Source organism: Bidens hawaiensis, unplaced genomic scaffold, assembly GCF_021521415.1.
Source record: "Bidens hawaiensis isolate Kalapana, Puna unplaced genomic scaffold, B.hawaiensis_p1.1 tig00012557_1, whole genome shotgun sequence".
Classification (NCBI taxonomy): Eukaryota; Viridiplantae; Streptophyta; class Magnoliopsida; order Asterales; family Asteraceae; genus Bidens; species Bidens hawaiensis.
This window is the reverse complement of record NW_027492029.1, coordinates 581,867-600,090: the sequence shown is the minus strand read 5'-3', so window position 1 is coordinate 600,090 and position 18,224 is coordinate 581,867. Positions and strand designations below refer to the sequence as shown.

General features: G+C 35.2%; 2 protein-coding genes across 3 annotated transcripts; one reads left to right on the top strand and one right to left on the bottom strand.

Moving 5' to 3' along the window:
- The first annotated feature begins 3 nt into the window (after window positions 1–3).
- On the top strand, window positions 4–6,206 carry LOC143541394 (pyridoxine/pyridoxamine 5'-phosphate oxidase 1, chloroplastic-like). The gene is made up of 14 exons (XM_077034235.1): window positions 4–200; window positions 292–471; window positions 1,172–1,210; window positions 1,345–1,512; window positions 1,683–1,788; window positions 2,067–2,233; window positions 3,071–3,313; window positions 4,050–4,138; window positions 4,243–4,293; window positions 4,391–4,481; window positions 5,311–5,415; window positions 5,491–5,561; window positions 5,663–5,758; window positions 5,935–6,206. The coding sequence occupies exons 1-14, from the start codon at window positions 66–68 to the stop codon at window positions 5,999–6,001; spliced, it is 1,608 nt and encodes a 535-aa protein (XP_076890350.1). The 5' UTR covers window positions 4–65; the 3' UTR covers window positions 6,002–6,206.
- Window positions 6,207–9,407: 3,201 nt separating this feature from the next.
- On the bottom strand, window positions 9,408–13,628 carry LOC143541392 (transport inhibitor response 1-like protein). Of its 2 annotated transcripts, XR_013136749.1 has the most exons (4): window positions 13,075–13,628; window positions 11,395–11,908; window positions 9,676–10,754; window positions 9,408–9,613 (listed from the first exon to the last, which is right to left on the bottom strand). XR_013136749.1 is itself a non-coding variant. In XM_077034233.1 (3 exons), exons 1-3 carry the CDS (start codon window positions 13,548–13,550, stop codon window positions 9,990–9,992), a joined length of 1,755 nt encoding a protein of 584 aa, XP_076890348.1. In that variant the 5' UTR covers window positions 13,551–13,628; the 3' UTR covers window positions 9,408–9,989. The 2 variants fall into 2 exon arrangements, 1 of the variants encoding a protein (XP_076890348.1); XM_077034233.1 differs by having other exon boundaries at window positions 9,408–10,754.
- Between the last annotated feature and the right edge of the window lie 4,596 nt (window positions 13,629–18,224).

Sequence of the window (18,224 nt, the reverse complement as noted above, 5' to 3'; positions counted from 1 at the left end):
CCAAAATCATAAAATATCATGACACAAAATACCATGAAAGAGCTAGAAGAAATAGTTAAATAAAAATGCTGTCTTTGTTAAGCAAAAACAAGACTATGATATCAACACTGACTCACTCTTCTTCTTTCATCACTCATTTACTCTCTTCATCATCTTCTTCTACTCCCGTCTCTTCCTCCCACCTTTATCCATCACCCCAGGTAAACCCATTATTATTACTATTACCCATCTATCTATTTCATATTATATGCGTAATTTGAGTTGTTTGTGTGATTTTGAATGCCAATTTAGGGTTTTTTCGGTTCAATTTTGCGGTACAAGTTTAAGGGTTATTGTTGTTTAAGAGTGATGGCGAACAGCATCAAAGTGGTTCAGAATCCAGACACCATTTCGTATTTGAATCAACGTGAAGCTGCTGAGGTTGATGAGATTCTCATGGGTCCTCTTGGGTTCAGTGTTGATCAGCTTATGGTTAGTGATTTTGGACTGAATTTGGTATTAGGGTTTTTTGGATTATGTGTTTTGATGTGCAATTTCATCATCAAGTTACAGTCTTTATCCAATTTTTGGGGTTAACTCATGATTTTGATACTAGCAATGTAGCAGCAACAAAACAGATTATTAAAAGAATATAATTTGCCTATAATGAGAATTTGAGAATTAGTTGACAGCAAGGTGTGCATGGGTCGGTTTTCGGCTCAAACCATGCAAAAAAAACTGAAGTTTCGGTTTTCGGGTTTTTGAAAACCGTTCAGTTTTGGTTTTTGGTTTTCACAGTGGGATGGGTTTCGGTCTGTTAGGTCTTATCATTCGGCTTGAAAATTTTGGGTCCGGAGTAATAAATTAGGACCTGAAACATTCAGTCATATTTGGACCTAAAGTTTTCGGCCACACTGTTTTTTTAAGTTCTCATAAACTACTTAAAAATGATTTTTTTTTTCAGTTCCAAATGATTTGTTTTTTCGGTTTTTGGTTGATAGCAAAAACGAAACCTAACCGAAAATAGGTTTTATTAGAACACATGAAACCAAAAGGGTCTGTTTTTATTGGGTTCGGTTGTTTCGGTTCGTTATGTCTGTTATGTTGGTTATGGGTTGGTTATTTCGGTTCATGAACACCCTAGTTAACAGTTTAACACAAATAAAATGCTGACACGGTTTCATATCTACAGGAATTGGCTGGTTTGAGCGTGGCTACCGCGATTGCAGAGGTGAGTTATGGACTTATGGCGTCGTTACAATAAACAAACTGATTTTTTTTGTCTATGAATCAATTATGTCATTTTATGCAACTCTCAAGAGTCTGTGTTTGACTATTGTAACATGTTGTCGAAATTTATGACAGGTGTACAACGTTAAGGATTATAATCGTGTATTGACCATATGTGGCCCGGGAAACAATGGTGGTGATGGTCTTGTAGCTGCCCGCCATTTATATCACTTTGGATATAAACCGTTTGTTTGTTATCCAAAACGAACTGCAAAGCCTCTTTACACTGGTCTAGTGACTCAGGTGGGCCGCAAATCTCTACTTACACAATCAGTTAACTCGGGTCGTGTGATATCTCAAACGGGCCAAATAGTTGAAAGTTGTCCAAAGTGTATCTCAATGCACACATCTTGATATTTAAATATTATTATTTTCTAATCAAAATTAACAGTTCTTGTTTGGTGTCTTTGCAGTTAGAATCGTTGGGCATACCTTTCTTATCGACGGACGATCTGCCTATTAACTTATCAGAGGATTTCAACATTTTAGTTGATGCCATGTTTGGCTTTTCATTCCATGGTAAATTAAATCTTTCTAATGCAAATTATTTGGTACATGGATCTTTTTGGGTTATGCTCTATTGCTAACGGGCCAAATGGGTTATTTAGAGCTTTGAGTTTTATCTCATAATAGTTTTGTAGTCATTTTTAACAAATGAATTATCTAGACAATTAAAGAAACACTGAAAAAGAATGATCTTTTACATCCGTTAACTTCATTCCATCATTATTACATTCTTAATTAGTATGTAATGTTGCATTATTTAAAACTTCTTGCATGCTTTTATCTGATATCAGGCACACCAAGGCCACCATTTGATGATTTGATTCAGCGGTTAGTAAACCTTCAAAACTATAATGAAATAAACAAAAAACGAGCAGTGATTGCATCTATAGATATCCCATCAGGGTGGCATGTGGAGGAAGGAGATATAACTGGTGATGGAATCAAGCCTGACATGTTGGTATGTTCTCATTGAATTCTTGCATCTTAGAGCAATATTAAAAGCAATATAATCTGATAAGTTGATATATATTATCCTTGGTTCCCCATCACTAGAGGAAATTTAACCTATTTACTTATGAAGTTTTGGTTTGGGCCGTTTTTTATCTTCAGTGTGTCAAATGGGTGAAATATATATAAAAAATATGGAAATGGAATGGGTCAACTTGAGTACTGGACAAAAAAGTGTTTTAGGTCAACCCAACTCTGGACTTTTCAGCCAATATCTGTTTTGACCCATTATCTGACCCGCCCATTTTGCCACCTGTACACTTTTGTAAGTAGGCATGTAAGCCCACCGAATGAACACGAACGGTGCTTTTTTGTGTCCGTTCGATAAGAAATTGAACATGTTTGTTTATGTTCGTTTGTTACCAGTATAACGAACAGTTCATGAACGTAAACGGACAAACATAACTGAACATAGATGAACGAACATAACCGAGCTAAAACTGGTTACAAGTAATCTGAAGAACAATGTATTGGCCTAAAAAGTTATTAAATTAGATTAAGTTGTAATGGTCCAAAATAAACGTACGAACGAACTTGAACAGACGAACTTAAACAAACGTAAACTAACGAACATAAACGAATTTGAATGGATGAACTTAGACGGACATTTACGAACATAAATAAACAAACGAGACATGTGATCATGTTCGTTCATTTAACTAAATGAACAAATTTTTTTTGACCATCTTCATTCGTTTATTTTATAAACGAACTTCCCGCCGAACTGTTCATTGAACGCTCAGTTCGTTTAATGCTTATTTGTAAGCTAAGCCAATGCATGTTTCAGGTTTCCTTAACTGCTCCTAAGCTTTGCGCCAAGAAGTTTAATGGGGCCCATCATTTCTTAGGTGGGAGGTTTGTTCCACCTTCTATCGTTGATAAGTTTAAGCTTCAACTTCCGCCATATCCGGGAACTTCTATGTGTGTTAGAATTGGGAAGGCCCCACAAGTTGACATATCATCAATGAGGGAAAATTATATCTCTCCCGAGTTGAAGGAGGATGATGTGGAGCCCGACCCGTTTGTTCAGGTATGACCCATGTGGCTATTTCAATCATGTTAAAACTCAATCTTTTCCTTGCTTTGAGCCTTTGACTGATATTGTGTTGGTTTTTGTTTTGGGTTTTGGGGTATTTGGATGTGCATATGATTGCAATTTCAGTTAGGGGTGTAAACAAGCCCAGCTGCTCGTGGGCTGCTTGAGATCGACTCGCTAAAAGCTCGAATCGTGCCTAGCTTAAACGAGCTTGAGCCTGAGCCTAAAAATAAGCTAATAATAAACGACCTTGAGCTTCACTTATTGAGTTGGCTTGCGAGCCTATAATTATATACTGTAAAAGAGACTGGGATGATAATATATGAATATATGATAACTCTGATTACAATGGAGGAGAAAGCAAGAAACCCTCAATATATAGAAAACCAGAAACCCTAAAGAAACCTATGACGGGCACGTGGGCTAAAGACAATAAATAATAATCTAGATGCTCAACATATATAAAGTTTGATAAAAACTAACTAATTAAATATATATTGTGTTATGTATAAAAGTTTTAATTAGAATATATATAAAAATAATTTTAAATAGGTATAAATTAATTAAAAAATAGTATACGAGTTGAGCTCGATCCCTATATATAGAGCTCGAAACGAAGTTGAAATAAGTGTAAAGTTACGTAACTTTCATTGGCTCAAATAACTGATTCTAATTTAGAGTATGATTATTCAAGTTGCAATAACTACTTTGTAAAAACACATTGAAACAGTTCCAGAAATGGTTTGATGACGCATTGGCTGCCGGCTTGAAGGAACCAAATGCTATGGCATTGTGCACAGCTGGCAAAGATGGCAAACCGTAAGTATTTTACATTATTTATCCAAAATTCAAAATACTCATTTTGTAGATACAAAAGAATCTTCTCTTGCCTTTAACAATGTTCTTTTTTGTGACGGGCGCAGCTCATCACGAATGGTGTTGCTGAAAGGATTTGACAAAGCCGGTTTTGTCTGGTTAGTTATCTTCTGTTCATTTACTTATTAGAACAACATTTACTTTCTTTCTTTCTTGATTTCAGTTTTAATTACGTTCATTATAATGTGTCTTTAGGTACACTAATTATGGAAGCCGGAAAGCAAAGGATTTATCTGAAAATGATAATGCATCACTTTTATTTTATTGGGACCAATTGAACCGCCAGGTCAGCCTGACAGTTATTCTGGTCATGCAATTTGTAAAGAATATGCTTTTATATAATATTATGCTTGATTGCTCGGTTAGTCAACTTTATGCTCACCAATTTAAGTAAAGGTGGTAATTTCAGTCCAATTGTTTATAAACTGGTTGACGCTTATTGTGTTTTATTAAAAAAAGAGGGGGGGGGGGGGTAGAGTTAATTCGAAGGACGGTGCCTGTGGTTAGGTTTTAGAAATTACACATTTAGACCAATAGTTTGCAAACGCGTAATGCAAATGGTCTTTGACGCTAATACATGGTAAGTTTTTACCAAATAACTAATATACCCTTATTAAAATGTTAAATAAGAACAAAAACTAAATAAAGAAAAAAAACATAAAAAAACACAAGCATAAACCTGTTATTTTTTGTTATCTTTTAAATAGAGGGTTATATTGGTATATTTTATTTATTAATAAAATCAATGGGGCCAATGAGATTTTAATGATTCCTTCTCTCTTTTAAATCCCGGGATATTTTGGTCATTTCGCATCCACTTAACAGAAAAGTTAACCCCCATCCATTGCATGGACCAAGATTGTTAAGCTTTTCAAAATATTGAACTAAAGTTGTAATTTTTAAAACTTGGGGACTGAAGTATGGTAAACCACAAGGACTGTCCATGTAATTAATTCAAAAAAATAGCTAACTGGTAAAAAGTCTATTTTTAATGCATACAAGCTTTACTGTTTTATTCCAAGATTGAGATTGTTATTGTAGTAATACTGTTCTTGTAATTTCAGCTAATGATATACTAATAATCATAGCAGTAACTCATGTTTTTTAATTGGCAGGTGCGAATAGAAGGTCGTGTGCAGAAGGTTTCAGAAGAAGAATCCGAGAGTTACTTCCACAGTCGCCCTCGTGGAAGTCAAATCGGTGCAGTAGCCAGTAAACAGGTCATTATTATTATTTTTGGTTTTCACAATTTTTCATATATTTACAAACAACTTAATAGCTATCTATTTTTTCAGAGCACTGTAATACCTGGACGCGATTTTCTCCACCAAGAGTATAAAGATTTGGAAACAAAATTCTCTGATGGGTGAGTGTGATACATATATATCTCAATTGTGAGCTTTGTAAGATATATTGCTTATGATTTAGTAGTGAATAATTTGTTTGTTTTTATTTTAATTTTTGTAGAGCTCCAATTCCAAAGCCGAAAAACTGGGGTGGTTACAGGCTTAAACCTGAGTTTTTTGAGTTTTGGCAAGGACAGACATCGCGATTGCATGACAGGTAATTTTCATGTCTATTATATATTTGCTAAATTTTGGTAGACGATTTCATATGATATGATTGTCTTAAGAGTAATCGATGTTGTTAACTATCAGTCAATATACCTCAGCGGATTCTCAACTTTTAGTTAAGGATCGTTGGTGTTTAATAACGCATGTTTTTTGTTTTGTTTTTAGGTTATGTTACTTTCCTCAAGAAGCCGATAGCACAATCTCGTGGCATATCAAACGTTTGGCTCCCTGACTAGCTGCATTATGAAATACCAAATCACAACTTTCTTTCTTGCTTATCGCCCGTGCGCAGAGAGTGGAATATTCATTTCAGAACCAATAATATGTTAAGAATTGAGAGAGTTGGTTAATTCTTGTACTAATTATTATATGAATTGACTAGAATGCATGTAGATTATAATATTTTTAAGATTTGTTTATATAAAATATAGTACTGATGTCTTTTATCTAAATGCATAAGCATTTTCTTCCAAAGTCTTGCTCTCACAACTATTTGATATAAATGTAGGTTCTGAACAATGCATAAAGTTTATAGGTCTCAAATATACAGTCTAGTTAAGTACTTCAACCGAACATTCTTTAAAACGCTATAGCGCAAGAAGTAACTAAAGTATGCGCATATTTGTAACATTACCATATCATATGCATTACCTCTGCACACGCACGGATTTGTGTGTAATATTAGAGAAATGTAGCAACTATCATCATTATCATTTATTAACTAACTGCCTTTAGATATCAGGTTATTGAATTCGGTTAACTGAGATCCGAGGAGAGACCCGTCTCTCATAATCCGATGGAATCATTGTGTTAGAACAATATTTAATTTGATTTTTATTAGAAATATAATTTGGGTCCTATAAAATCTTTCTCATACCAACAATCTGAACAAACAAGATAAATAATTGGTGAAACTGAAAGTGAACAACAAGTGTGATGTCTTGTGCATGATTTCCTTGACTTTTTGCTGTTCAATGAAAACCTTGTTTATTTATTTATTTATTTATGTGAAAGATAAAGAAGATATATATATATATATATATATATAGTAGGTTTATTTCTTGTCAAATGAGTGGAAAAAAAGCCCAAAAATTTGGAAGTTTTTGTATGTTATGTAATGGCACCTGTAGATACTATATATATATAATATATAGTATATTATTATGTGCATGCAGGTTGATCCTGACCAAACTAGGGCCCACCCATGAGGAACACATCTTGTATATTTCCTTTCATAATAGTTTCTTTTGATCACTTGAAGCTAAATCTTGTCCCATTCTTTTGTTTGAAAGGCAAATAGACACTCATTGGACATCAAGAGCTCATTTATAGGGTTGAGGCTAAGGGAGATCATTTTTGTAATAAGTTGTATGTTATGGCAACTTTATATATTCTTGTTGATACGGTTAACTTGGTGAAAAATAATACTAAAGTTTGTTAGTTTCGCTAACAATTAGAATGATTTTGTTTGACGCAGAGTGAAGTTGTTTTGATGTCAGTAGAGAATGCAAACTTTTATACACGAATTATGTATATATTTTGACAACCCATAACATGCATTTTCGTTTAGATCCACTTGGTATTGATGGATTACATGTGTGCATCTTTGTCAATAATAATGTGAAATTTAAATAACAAACCGCCTTAATATTCAGTTCGTGACCTTCACTCCTTCAAATCATTGTTTGGGTTCAGCATTTGGTTATCCTAAGCCAGACAATTTAAAGTTTGCTACGTACACCTTGCTATGTTAATACCAGACTTTATATTTGATTTAAAAAAAATATATTTATAATGATTCAATTTTAAATCATCATTAAATTTTAAAACCTATGTTAAAACTAAAACCTAATTATTAGATCATATATGTTGAAATCTCTTTCATAAATTAATGATGGTTCTCATCTTTTATTTATTTTATTATGATTAAAGCCTATAAAAAAAGTAGGATGATTGGAAATTATGTTACATTACATGATGATAAAGGATGAGATAGATGTTATGTGCTTCATCTCTTTTGGTTTGTTTTTTGTGCTTTTTCCCAATAAAAATGTGCATATAATTAAATCTTAGATTGACATTTGACATTAACATAAAGAAATGGATGAGATTATTGTCAAAATCTACCATTTTGTCAATAACTGCGTTCATTGTTTTTTGTAACTTTGTGCATTTATTGTCTCAATTTGGTTCTTATAATGTCACAAATCATTTCAATTTGACCAAAATAGTGATAAATTTTTTTCCTGCAATATAATATGGTTTAGCTTAACCGGATAATATGACCAAAAGAGAGCTATGTTTTATGATTTTCTTTCTTAAAAAAAATAAATTATTTTGATGATACAACCATAAAGTTATATAAGAAATTGATGGTTAATCTGACAATCGTATATGAGTTATTGAGTTTATATTTTAATAGTAATTTTTTTAACTCGTCTCGGGCCCTACAATTTTTAGGGATCTAGGGGACGACATTGTACCCAACCCTATACGCACATGTATCATGTTAAGTGGTTTTTATCAAGTTTGGGTTTCATTATCATCACCAGCATTCACATATTATTTATGCTATGATATATATAAAAAACAATGGTGTATGATAGCGTAAAAGGTAAATAATAAAAATAGGGATACAACCAAATATTCATGTTCAATTCGAAATTGTTATGACTTGACAAGCAACATACATTTAATAAAATTAGTACTTCTCTGGTTTCCAAAGCAAATTCGGGTGGTGGTGTGACATATGAAGAAGATTTGCAGTGACCCCCACCCTTTAAACAAAGAAGATGCATAATATTGTACAATTTGTTAATGCTACAAAATAGGAAATACAGGTTAGAGGTCTCTACTCAAGGACCACCTGTGTTTGTACAATTGTACTTGTACAATTTCTCACCATCACTATGTTGTATTTTGTAACCATTTATATTTCATGAAGATAAATGGTCCAGATTATTCACGGTAACAACCCAACCCGATAGAAGAGCATGAATAATCCGAGGCATTTTATAACATGGGGACAAAATATATATCTACCGTTGGCCAATAGAATTGAAGATGTCATTATAACAATCTGCTAGGCGTTGCCACATAGTGGAGACCAAAGAGGTGACTAATAACATCAGCCCTACTTCATGTCCTTAAATATCACAAATTAGAAAGAATTCGGGTATGTTATCTCACTCGTTAGTACTTTGCTCGTATCCTCATTCTTTAAAGAAACCTCGCTTCATATGATGGTTACAAGAAGATTCGTAAAATTCATAAATATAGATTCGATCCAAGATTTGATCCAAAACCTGACCTAAACTCGTTTAGAAGAAAACCCAAACCCGTAAATTCCAATGTTATATCATTTCTTGTCGCGAATTGATGCCTCTATGTTTAAAGCTAGTTGATAAGTCGGAAATTAACTTGTACTTTATGCATCAAAAACTAGTACATAAGTGAGGTGAAAGTTTCACCATTATTAATACAACAAAAATCAAAAACTTAGTGAGTGTTTGGGATTGTTTCTTTAAAATGCTTTTTTGCTTTTTAGAGAGGCAAAATGTCCAAAATGCCCCCCTCCAAAAGCACCTAAAAGCATTTCAAAGAAGCAATCCAAAACATACACTTAATAGTTAATACAGTCTTTTAGTCTTTTATCCAATATATCAAAAAATCAAGGGCTTTTTGACTAATACATCTTGAAAACAAAGTCTTCTAAATAAGAAGATATGAATATAACAAACAGAAAAAAATGGGCATTTCAAATCTAACATCTAAATACAACATGAAGCATGGCTCAAAACATCAACATCTGCTGCTTCAAAAGACTTCATTAATCAAGATCCATCTACCTTAAAGATCGAATACCTATCGTGTAAATCACAACAAATTTCATTGATCAAGATCAACACACCTCAAAGATCAAATCTTTATCGCATAAAACACAACAAACTTCATTAATCAAGATCAACCCACCTTAAAGATGGAATCTTTGTCGCGTTATACACAACAAACTTGTATCTTGTGCCACACAACAGTCGAATTTCGGTACGTACGCATTAAATAATCGTTGCTGAAGATCTTTACACTTTATTGAAATTTGAAAATTCATGAAGAAGATGCACCCAACATATCTTGAAGTTGGTATAACTATATGATATCAATCCAGCATTATTGCTTCTGAGAAATATTATGATGATTGCTTATGCTTACATCATTGAAATTTACAAAATCTTGACAAACTGTGGTGCATCGGCTCGTGGGCCATCGAGTGACCGATACATATAAAGCGTATTGACAAAATCGCCCCTCTCGCCTCCATCCTCCTCATCCCTCCTAAAAACTTCAACCACTAATTTTGGCAACCTTCTAGCAACTTCCAAACACCCTTGTTTAGTCACTCGACACGAAGACAACCAAACAAACCTCATATTATAAAAATGGTGCAAACCTGACTGTAAACCCGAGTCCCCAAACGGGCTATCTCGGATTTCAAGCTTTTGCAGATTCGTGCACCCTTCCAACACGTATTTCAGCCCGGTATCACCATCAGCAGCAAACGCCACGGATAATGTTCTTACCAATTTACCATATTGCCCTATGTAACTAAATGCCCGATCGGTTAACAAACCAGAAACGGCTAACCGAGTCAGTTTCTTACAGTTCTTGACAATGGCTCCAAAACCCTCGTCCATGGGCTGACCCGTGACCCAATCAGGTCGGTATCGCCCAATAATACAAAGACGAAACACCTCAAGATCCGGGCAGTTATTGGACATGGCTATAACCGCTGCATTTGTCATTTGTTGACAAAAGTAAAGAATAGATTGTAGTTTTCTACACCCTAAAGATACTGCAAGGAGGCCCGTTTCAGAAACGGGCCCCTCGGCATTTTCAGAAGGGTCTGTTGGAAAAACACGAAGCTCACGGAGATCTGTACATGCATTGGCTACTGCTTGAAGCCCTTCATCACAAATTGAATCAAGTGTCTGGTAAAAGATTAAAAACACAAATTAAACCATCATTTCAAAATTTAGACCTAAATATAGATATAAACAGGGGCGTTCGAAAATCGTTGAAACCGTTCAAAACGAACTAGATCGGTCGGTTTGGCATGTTTATGAGTGAAACGGTTAGTTGTACGGTTTGGAACAGAGTACCAAAACCGAACCTGCCGAAATATCAACAAAATAATTTAAAAAAAAATAGTTACTTAATCTATATAACATTAATAAAAATGATGTAAATTTTTCAGGTACAGAAATCAAACAATTATAATATGTATAAGTATTTTTAGTTAAAATATGAATATATTACTAACTTAAACAATTTCTTACTTTTAATTTTTCTTTTTTCACATTTTTTATCAATCCTTTAGTACTTTAAATATACAAGAATTGATCTTTTTGTAAACTTAACATTTTACTGAGTTTTCAAAAATTTAATAGTAAGATTCCGTGAAAAAAAACCAGCAACCCACCAAAACCGAACTGTTAGGTTTACCTTTTCCAAAAAATCGTTCTTACAGGTTCGACCCAGAATGTGAAAACTGGCCAAACCGAACCGTGAACACCCCTAGATATAGAGACGCGTAATCTGTATCTAAACTTCTAAAGTTGTGTAAATTACCCAAAAAATCCTTAGCTTATGACAGTGGCGAATAACGCTTTTCAGCTGTTGTGCATCAACATGAGCATAACTAAGATTCAATGAAGTGAGATTCGCACAAATTGGAAATATGGCAGGAAGATATTCATGTGCAAGATCCCGGAAACCTGAAAGACAAACAATTGATTTGCAGGCAGCAAAAGTGTGACCATGATCGGGCTCTTGATATGCAGGTTGTTGCGGGTCAATAATATCCTGTAACCCGAAGGCGCCAGTTCCCAAATCGGTCAACTGTGGTGCCAGGGAAGTCAACCGGTAAAGCTGCTGTATTGAAACATGTCGGTTCAATCTAAGCTTCTTCAACAACGGTGATCTTGCTACTAGTTTTTCTAATGCTTCAAAATTAACTGGGGATTCTAGACAATCGAAGCATAACGACTCCAGACTGGTTGTACAATCAGACGGAAAACATGAAATCCAATCGAATTCGTCTTCTAAAACCTCGTCTTCATTCAGCTCAAGAACACGAAGATTCCTGATTCAAATTAGCTTAGTTTCATAAAATAAAAAAACAGAGTCAATTTCTGTTATGGACTGAAACCGTTGCAAGCTATCATCGGTTGTGTGGGCAACAAATGTGGAGCAACTCTCATTCCTTGCAATGGTTTCAGTCCGTAACTAGGGGTGTAAATGAGGCGAGCAAGCCCGAGTTCAACTAGGCTTTAGCTCGGTTCGTTTTAACTTACGAGATCTCAAGCTCTTTTTACAAAGCTAGCTCACGAGTTGTTTTTCAAGCTTGAGATTGACCGGCCATTACTTACTATTTAATTTATACATATTTAATTATTTTTATAAATTTGACAAAAAAAAACATTAACTGGCCTTAGCTCAACTCGAGCTAGTGTGCATTACCTTAAACAAACCATAGCTCGGTTGTGCAGTGTGAAACTAATACATAGAACTGATAAGGGTGCAAACGAGCCGAGCTGCTCACAAACTACTTGAGATCGGCTCGTTTAAAAGCTCGATCGAGCCAAGCTGAATCAAGCCCGAGCTCGAGCCTAAAATTAAGCCCGTTTAATAAGCAAGCCCGAGCCCGAGCTTCACTTATCAAGCTCGAGCCGGCTCGCAAGCCTAAATGCGCTTGTCATTTATATAATTTTTTAAAATATATATTTAATTATAATTAATTATAATATATAATGTTATGAAAAACTAAATAAAAATAACTAAATGATATATATTACGTATTTTATACATAAAATTACAATAGAAAAAAGTATACAAAAATAATTATGATTATATAAAAAATAATTGATAAATAGTAAATGAGCTGAGCTCGAGCTCTAGGTACGTTCAACAAGCCGAGCTCGAGCCTAGTCAAGCTCGCGCTCGGCTCGGCAGCACTCTGAGTTAGAAGTCTAAAAGAGTTAAAACTTAAAAACACTACGCCCGTAAAGGCTCAAAGAGCCAAACGAGCTTCCCATACAAAGCTCGAGCTCGAGCTCGGGCTCAATAACTAAACGAGCTTTATTTGAGGCCCGGGCTTAGCTCAAGCTCGATAAGGCTCAAAACATTTCGCTTTTTTTTATCAATCCAATCTCGGGTATCTCGTCAGCTCAACTCGTTTGCACCCCTATCGGTAACAATTTCAAATCTATCCAAACCGAAACCGAAACCCGAAATACTAATTTTATTTACCTGCACTCGGTAGCAATAACCCCAAGTCCTCTAGCTCCAAACCCTTCACAGCAAACCAACACCAACTCCTTAAACCCCTTAAACGATTTCGCAATAACCGCCAGGTCATCATCAGTAACCAACATCCGTTTCAGACTAATCTTCTCCAGCGCACGATAAGCACCCGCCATAACGTACACCCACGGCGTGAAATGCGCACCCCAGTCAGCCGGCATTAAACTAAAGTCAGCGAACCGGGGTTTCCCTTTTAAATAGACCGACCGGAGTCTCTTAAACCGGTCCGTCACGCGGCGTGGAGCCACCGCGTAGCAGTTTCCGATGAAGAGGTCGGATCTGGTGTGTGCTTCCGCACGGCACCATGATTTGCACACCAGTGAGACGGCGTTACGGTCACGCCGTGAGGTTAAGAAGATTAATACGTTTTCTAATACGTTTTCGAGAACTTGATCGGCGCCGGAGATGAGGCGTTTAGACATTTTAGATCAGAGATGGAGTTAGATATTATTATTATTATTATTATTGTTATTATCATAAGTTTAGGGGTTTTATTATTTTTTATTTAATGAAGTGGGCATAGGGATACTCTCTATGCTTCACTTGTTTGTAGATGCAAGATGTTGTTTGGGGGTTTTATTTAAGGGACTTTGTGGTGGTCAAACAAGTTGTAAAAATCTATGCTTTCATCAAATTGCTAATGATTAGTTTTTAATTTTTCAAGAGGCCCAAATATTATTGATAAAAAAACCCATAACGTTCCGAATACAACAAATTTAAATTCCGAATACAACAAATTTAAATTCCGAATACAAAAAACCTGAACCCGGAATTGGATCTGAAACAAAAATTCGGAACTGGTTTTTTAATACCCGGGATTTTAATACCCGAACCCGTACCCGACCCTACCTGTAGGGTACGGATAGAGTATGCATTTCGGTACTAAAACCTGAACCCGAACCGGACCTGATTTGTACCCGGTAATACCCAAAAACCCGAACTGGTTCCATATCCGAAACCGGGTTTTTCCAATACCCGAAAAACCGGGTATTTGAATGTATACCCGAAAAATACCTTAAAATACTCGAAAAATACCCCTAAAAAGTGCAAACTTTAAAAAATCAAATCTCCGGTAAAAAGCCCCAAAAAACCCAAAATAGTTTTTTTCAATACTCGAAAATAGAGTATTCAAATACTCAGTTCTATACCCAACCCGAACCCGATGCATAGGCTATGGTTTTTAGAGACAATAACCGGATCCAAATCCAAATCCAACCCGGGTATTTGAAAAACCCGATTTGTGCTCCTCTATAACAAATAATGATCAATTCATCACCAAAACTTTACCTTTTCTCCGTTTTTAATGAAGTTAAAAAAATTATAATATTCTCTTAACCGGTAGATAGGATAAAACGTAATTAACAGCATGTGAACTAAAAATTTAGTGATTAAATATACTCCAATAATTGCAATATATAAGTTCTTTTTATCTCCTCTACTTGTTTATTCAACTATATATTTTTGTTGGTGAAAACTTTGTCATTATGTGTTTTTCAAATAAACCACAAAGTTGATAAGAAGCGTGTTTTTATTGCAACGTCTACTTTGTCATTACTTTGGCCAATCAATCGACGTCTCAAGCCAGATCGGATGCTCATTCTCAATTTAACTTGAACGATATTGATCCCGATTTTCTTTTTGATAAACCGCATGAGTTGTCACGTCCGGTAGGAAGAGAGAAGGCCAAGGCGGCGGCTAGAGGTGGGGGGTCTTCGTCTAGAACGACATCCTCGATGAGTTCCGATGTGAGCGCGCGGTTTGACAACTTGGAGCTTGTACTTAAAGAGTTTTGCGAGGAGAAAAAACAAAGTCACGAAGAAAGAAAAGCGATGCATGCGGAATACAAAGCCATGCATGAAGAAAGAAGGAATGCTACATCAGAGTGGCAACGAGAGAAGGATTTCAAGCTCCTCGCAAAGGATCTCTCGTATCTAGATCTGGCCACGCGGGCGTTTTTGGAGAAAAAAAGCAAGGATAATGGCAAAATATGCAAACGATGACTCGGACGCCGAATATTAGATGTTTTTTTCTATTTGTATGTTTTTTTTTATGTTTTGTAGTTTAATTAAGTTTGATTTTTATTATATTCCAAGTTAAATAAAGTTGTTGGTTTTTTAGTTTTATATAAAAAAATTAAAGGGGCTTCGAAGCCCCCGCACCATAGAGGGGTATCTTTGGGATGGGCTTTGAAACCCCTAGTGCCCACGTGCCACTGACGTGACATTGGGGAGGGGCTTCGAAGCCCTTCACCATAGAGGATGGTCTTATGAAGTTTGAACCCAGTGAATATCTCCGCAAAGCCTAATACTTCGACAACCGAGCTCCTAGCTATGAATGAAACTTGCACCATGAGTTTCTTGGTTGCCACAACGATTTTGCAAAAGTGCAAGTACCAGTAAATGATTCATGAGCACTAGTGTTTACTTTTACCACAACTTCCACAAACGATTGGTATTATTTTTGTTCCTATACTTTTGTTCAAAACATAGTTTGTTAGTATTTTATTCTGGATTACTTCATAGAATAGTCACCAACTTTGAAAATTGTTTCAATCAGGTCACTGTTAAAAACTTTTGTTTCAATCGGGTCATTGAACTTTCATTTTTGTTCTAATCCTAGATATTTTACCTGGATAGCAGGTAATCTAGGTTTTTCTAATTTTTCAATGTTTCTACTTTGCATAATAACGAAAATTAGTAAAAATGCGAAATATAATTTTAAAATTCCGAAAATTTACAAAAAAAGTTCGGAAAATTGTAATAAATTGCAAAAATTGTAAAAAAAAATAAAAGAAATGTTCAAAACGGGTCGGAACGGGTTAGGATCAACATATTCGGGTTTGAACGGGTTAAAACGGGTTTCGGGTTAGTTTTTTTTTGGACCAACGAATCAGCTCGTTTTCAACATGTTACAGCTCGTTTTAACAGCAAAAGCTCGTTTAAGCGATTTTTTCAGTTCGTTTCAGCATTTAACAGTTCGTTTAAGCGATTTTTCAGCTTGTTTCAACACCTAACAGCTCGTTTCAGCACCTAACAGCTCGTTTAAGTGAGATTTCAGTTCGTTTCAACACCTAACAGCTCGTTTGAGCAATTTTTCAGTTCGTTTCAGCACCTAACATCTCGTTTAAGCGATTTTTCAGCTCGTTTCAGCACCTAACAGGTCGTTTAAGCGATTTTTCAGCTCGTTTCAGCACCTAACAGGTCGTTTAAGCGATTTTTCAGGTCGTTTAAGCGATTTTTCAGCTCGTTTCAGCACCTAACAGGTCGTTTTAAGCGATTTTTCAGCTCGTTTCAGCACCTAACAACTCGTTTAAGCGATATTTCAGTTCGTTTCAGCACCTAACAGCTCGTTTAAGCGATTTTTCAGTTTGTTTCAGCACCTAACAACTCGCTTAAACTAGTTGAAAAATCGCTTAAACGAGCTGTTAGGTGCTGAAACGAGCTGAAAATCACTTAAACGAGCTGTTAGGTGCTGAAACGAGCTGAAAATCGCTTAAACGAGTTGTAATAGCTTAAACGAGCTGAAAGTAGCTTAAACGAGCTGAAAAATCGCTTAAACGAGCTGTTAAGTTCTGAAACGAATTGAAAAAATTGCTTTAACGAGTTGTAACGTGTTGAAAACGCGCTGATTCGTTGGTCCAAAAAAAAAGCTGACCCGAAACCCGTTTTGACCAGTTTCGATCTTGACCTGTTCTAACCCGAACATGTTGACCCTAACCCGTTCCGACCCGTTTTTTTTTTTCAATTTTTGCAATTTTCCGAATTTCTTTTGCAAATTTTCGGAATTTTTAAATTATATTTCGCATTTTTACTAATTTTCGCAACCTTTAAAAGTTTAAAAGTTATTACTCCTTATAGTCTTGAGTATTGGTATACCCCTAGAGGGACTTGAATCTTCGTTTTCTCCGTGAAAGAGAAAGGTCGTAACCACTGGACCATAGGGGCGTTTGGCCACCTTACCTTAATATAACTCAGGCCGAGAGCCACCTTTTGGAGATGAATAGGAGACGAATCAAACCGAAAAACTCGTTAACTATTCTGGAGGAATCATATTATGCAAGGAGACATTGCTTTTGCTAATTCGAAATGAAGGATGATATAAAGTAGGTCTTCATCTTCAGGCATCATATTCATAGTTAGCGCATTCATGCTAGTTAGCAGTTCCGGCTCCATATCGTCACTAGCATCAATATCGTCAAAACCTTGAAACTTTTTATCCAGAAACTTGTTCAAAAATACCGTAATGAAAGGAAGATAGGAGTTTTTCGCTAGGTATTTGACCAAATAAGATCGTCCAGTTCCTATAGAACCTATCACTAAAATACCCCTAGAGAGAGATAAGGCCAAACCGAGCGAAAAGGGTTTTCCATGAGATGGTAAATGAAAACTATTAAAAATATAAAAAAAAGCCTAGATTACCTGCTATACAGGTAAAATATATATGATTGGAACACAAATAAAAGTTCAATGACCTGATTGGAACAAAAGTTTGTATCAGTGACCTGATTATGACAACTTTCAAAGTTGATTACTATTCCATAGAGTAATCCCTATTCTATTTAATGTAGTTTTCCAACAAAAGATATTAATCTTCAAATGGATCCAATATATATCTAATAATAATTTAGTTTATCCAATAAATTGCAATTTTTCTGTTGAAACAAACTTTTCTCTATAACAACTTAATTCTTTGTAAGCAGTATGTAATATGTTTTCTAACCTAATAATCGTCTTTCTTTCCCTCTCCTAATATATCTGGTTGGGAAATAAGTGAAACTAGTTTCAATCAAAGTTGTCAAAATCAAGATCCCATTTAGGATGGTTTTTGTCTTCATGATATAAAGATAATAAATTAATAAGACCTACAATAATGAACCATGCTTCTTTCATTTTCATGTGTGTTGTGGTTTATTACATATAGTTATATGTAAATTTTAGGAGAAAAATTCAAAACAATTACACAAACCGTTTTCACTATTCTTTGACTGATCTTATGATTCTCAGACCAATAATCAAGACAACCCAACACCGTTTTAACTATTTTCACTATTTCTTGATTGGTCTTACGTGTAAAAATTTTCGAACAAAAGCGTATAA

Excerpts from the sequence above, each read along its gene's own strand:
- LOC143541394 (XM_077034235.1), top strand. The coding sequence starts at position 66 with ATGCTGTCTTTGTTAAGCAAAAACAAGACTATGATATCAACACTGACT. Across the intron at positions 3,314-4,049 it reads AGCCCGACCCGTTTGTTCAG|TTCCAGAAATGGTTTGATGA; the intron begins GTATGACCCATG and ends ACATTGAAACAG. Across the intron at positions 4,294-4,390 it reads GACAAAGCCGGTTTTGTCTG|GTACACTAATTATGGAAGCC; the intron begins GTTAGTTATCTT and ends ATGTGTCTTTAG.
- LOC143541392 (XM_077034233.1), bottom strand. The coding sequence starts at position 13,550 with ATGTCTAAACGCCTCATCTCCGGCGCCGATCAAGTTCTCGAAAACGTA. Across the intron at positions 11,909-13,074 it reads GTTATTGCTACCGAGTGCAG|GAATCTTCGTGTTCTTGAGC; the intron begins GTAAATAAAATT and ends AATTTGAATCAG. Across the intron at positions 10,755-11,394 it reads ATAAGCTAAGGATTTTTTGG|ACACTTGATTCAATTTGTGA; the intron begins GTAATTTACACA and ends ATCTTTTACCAG.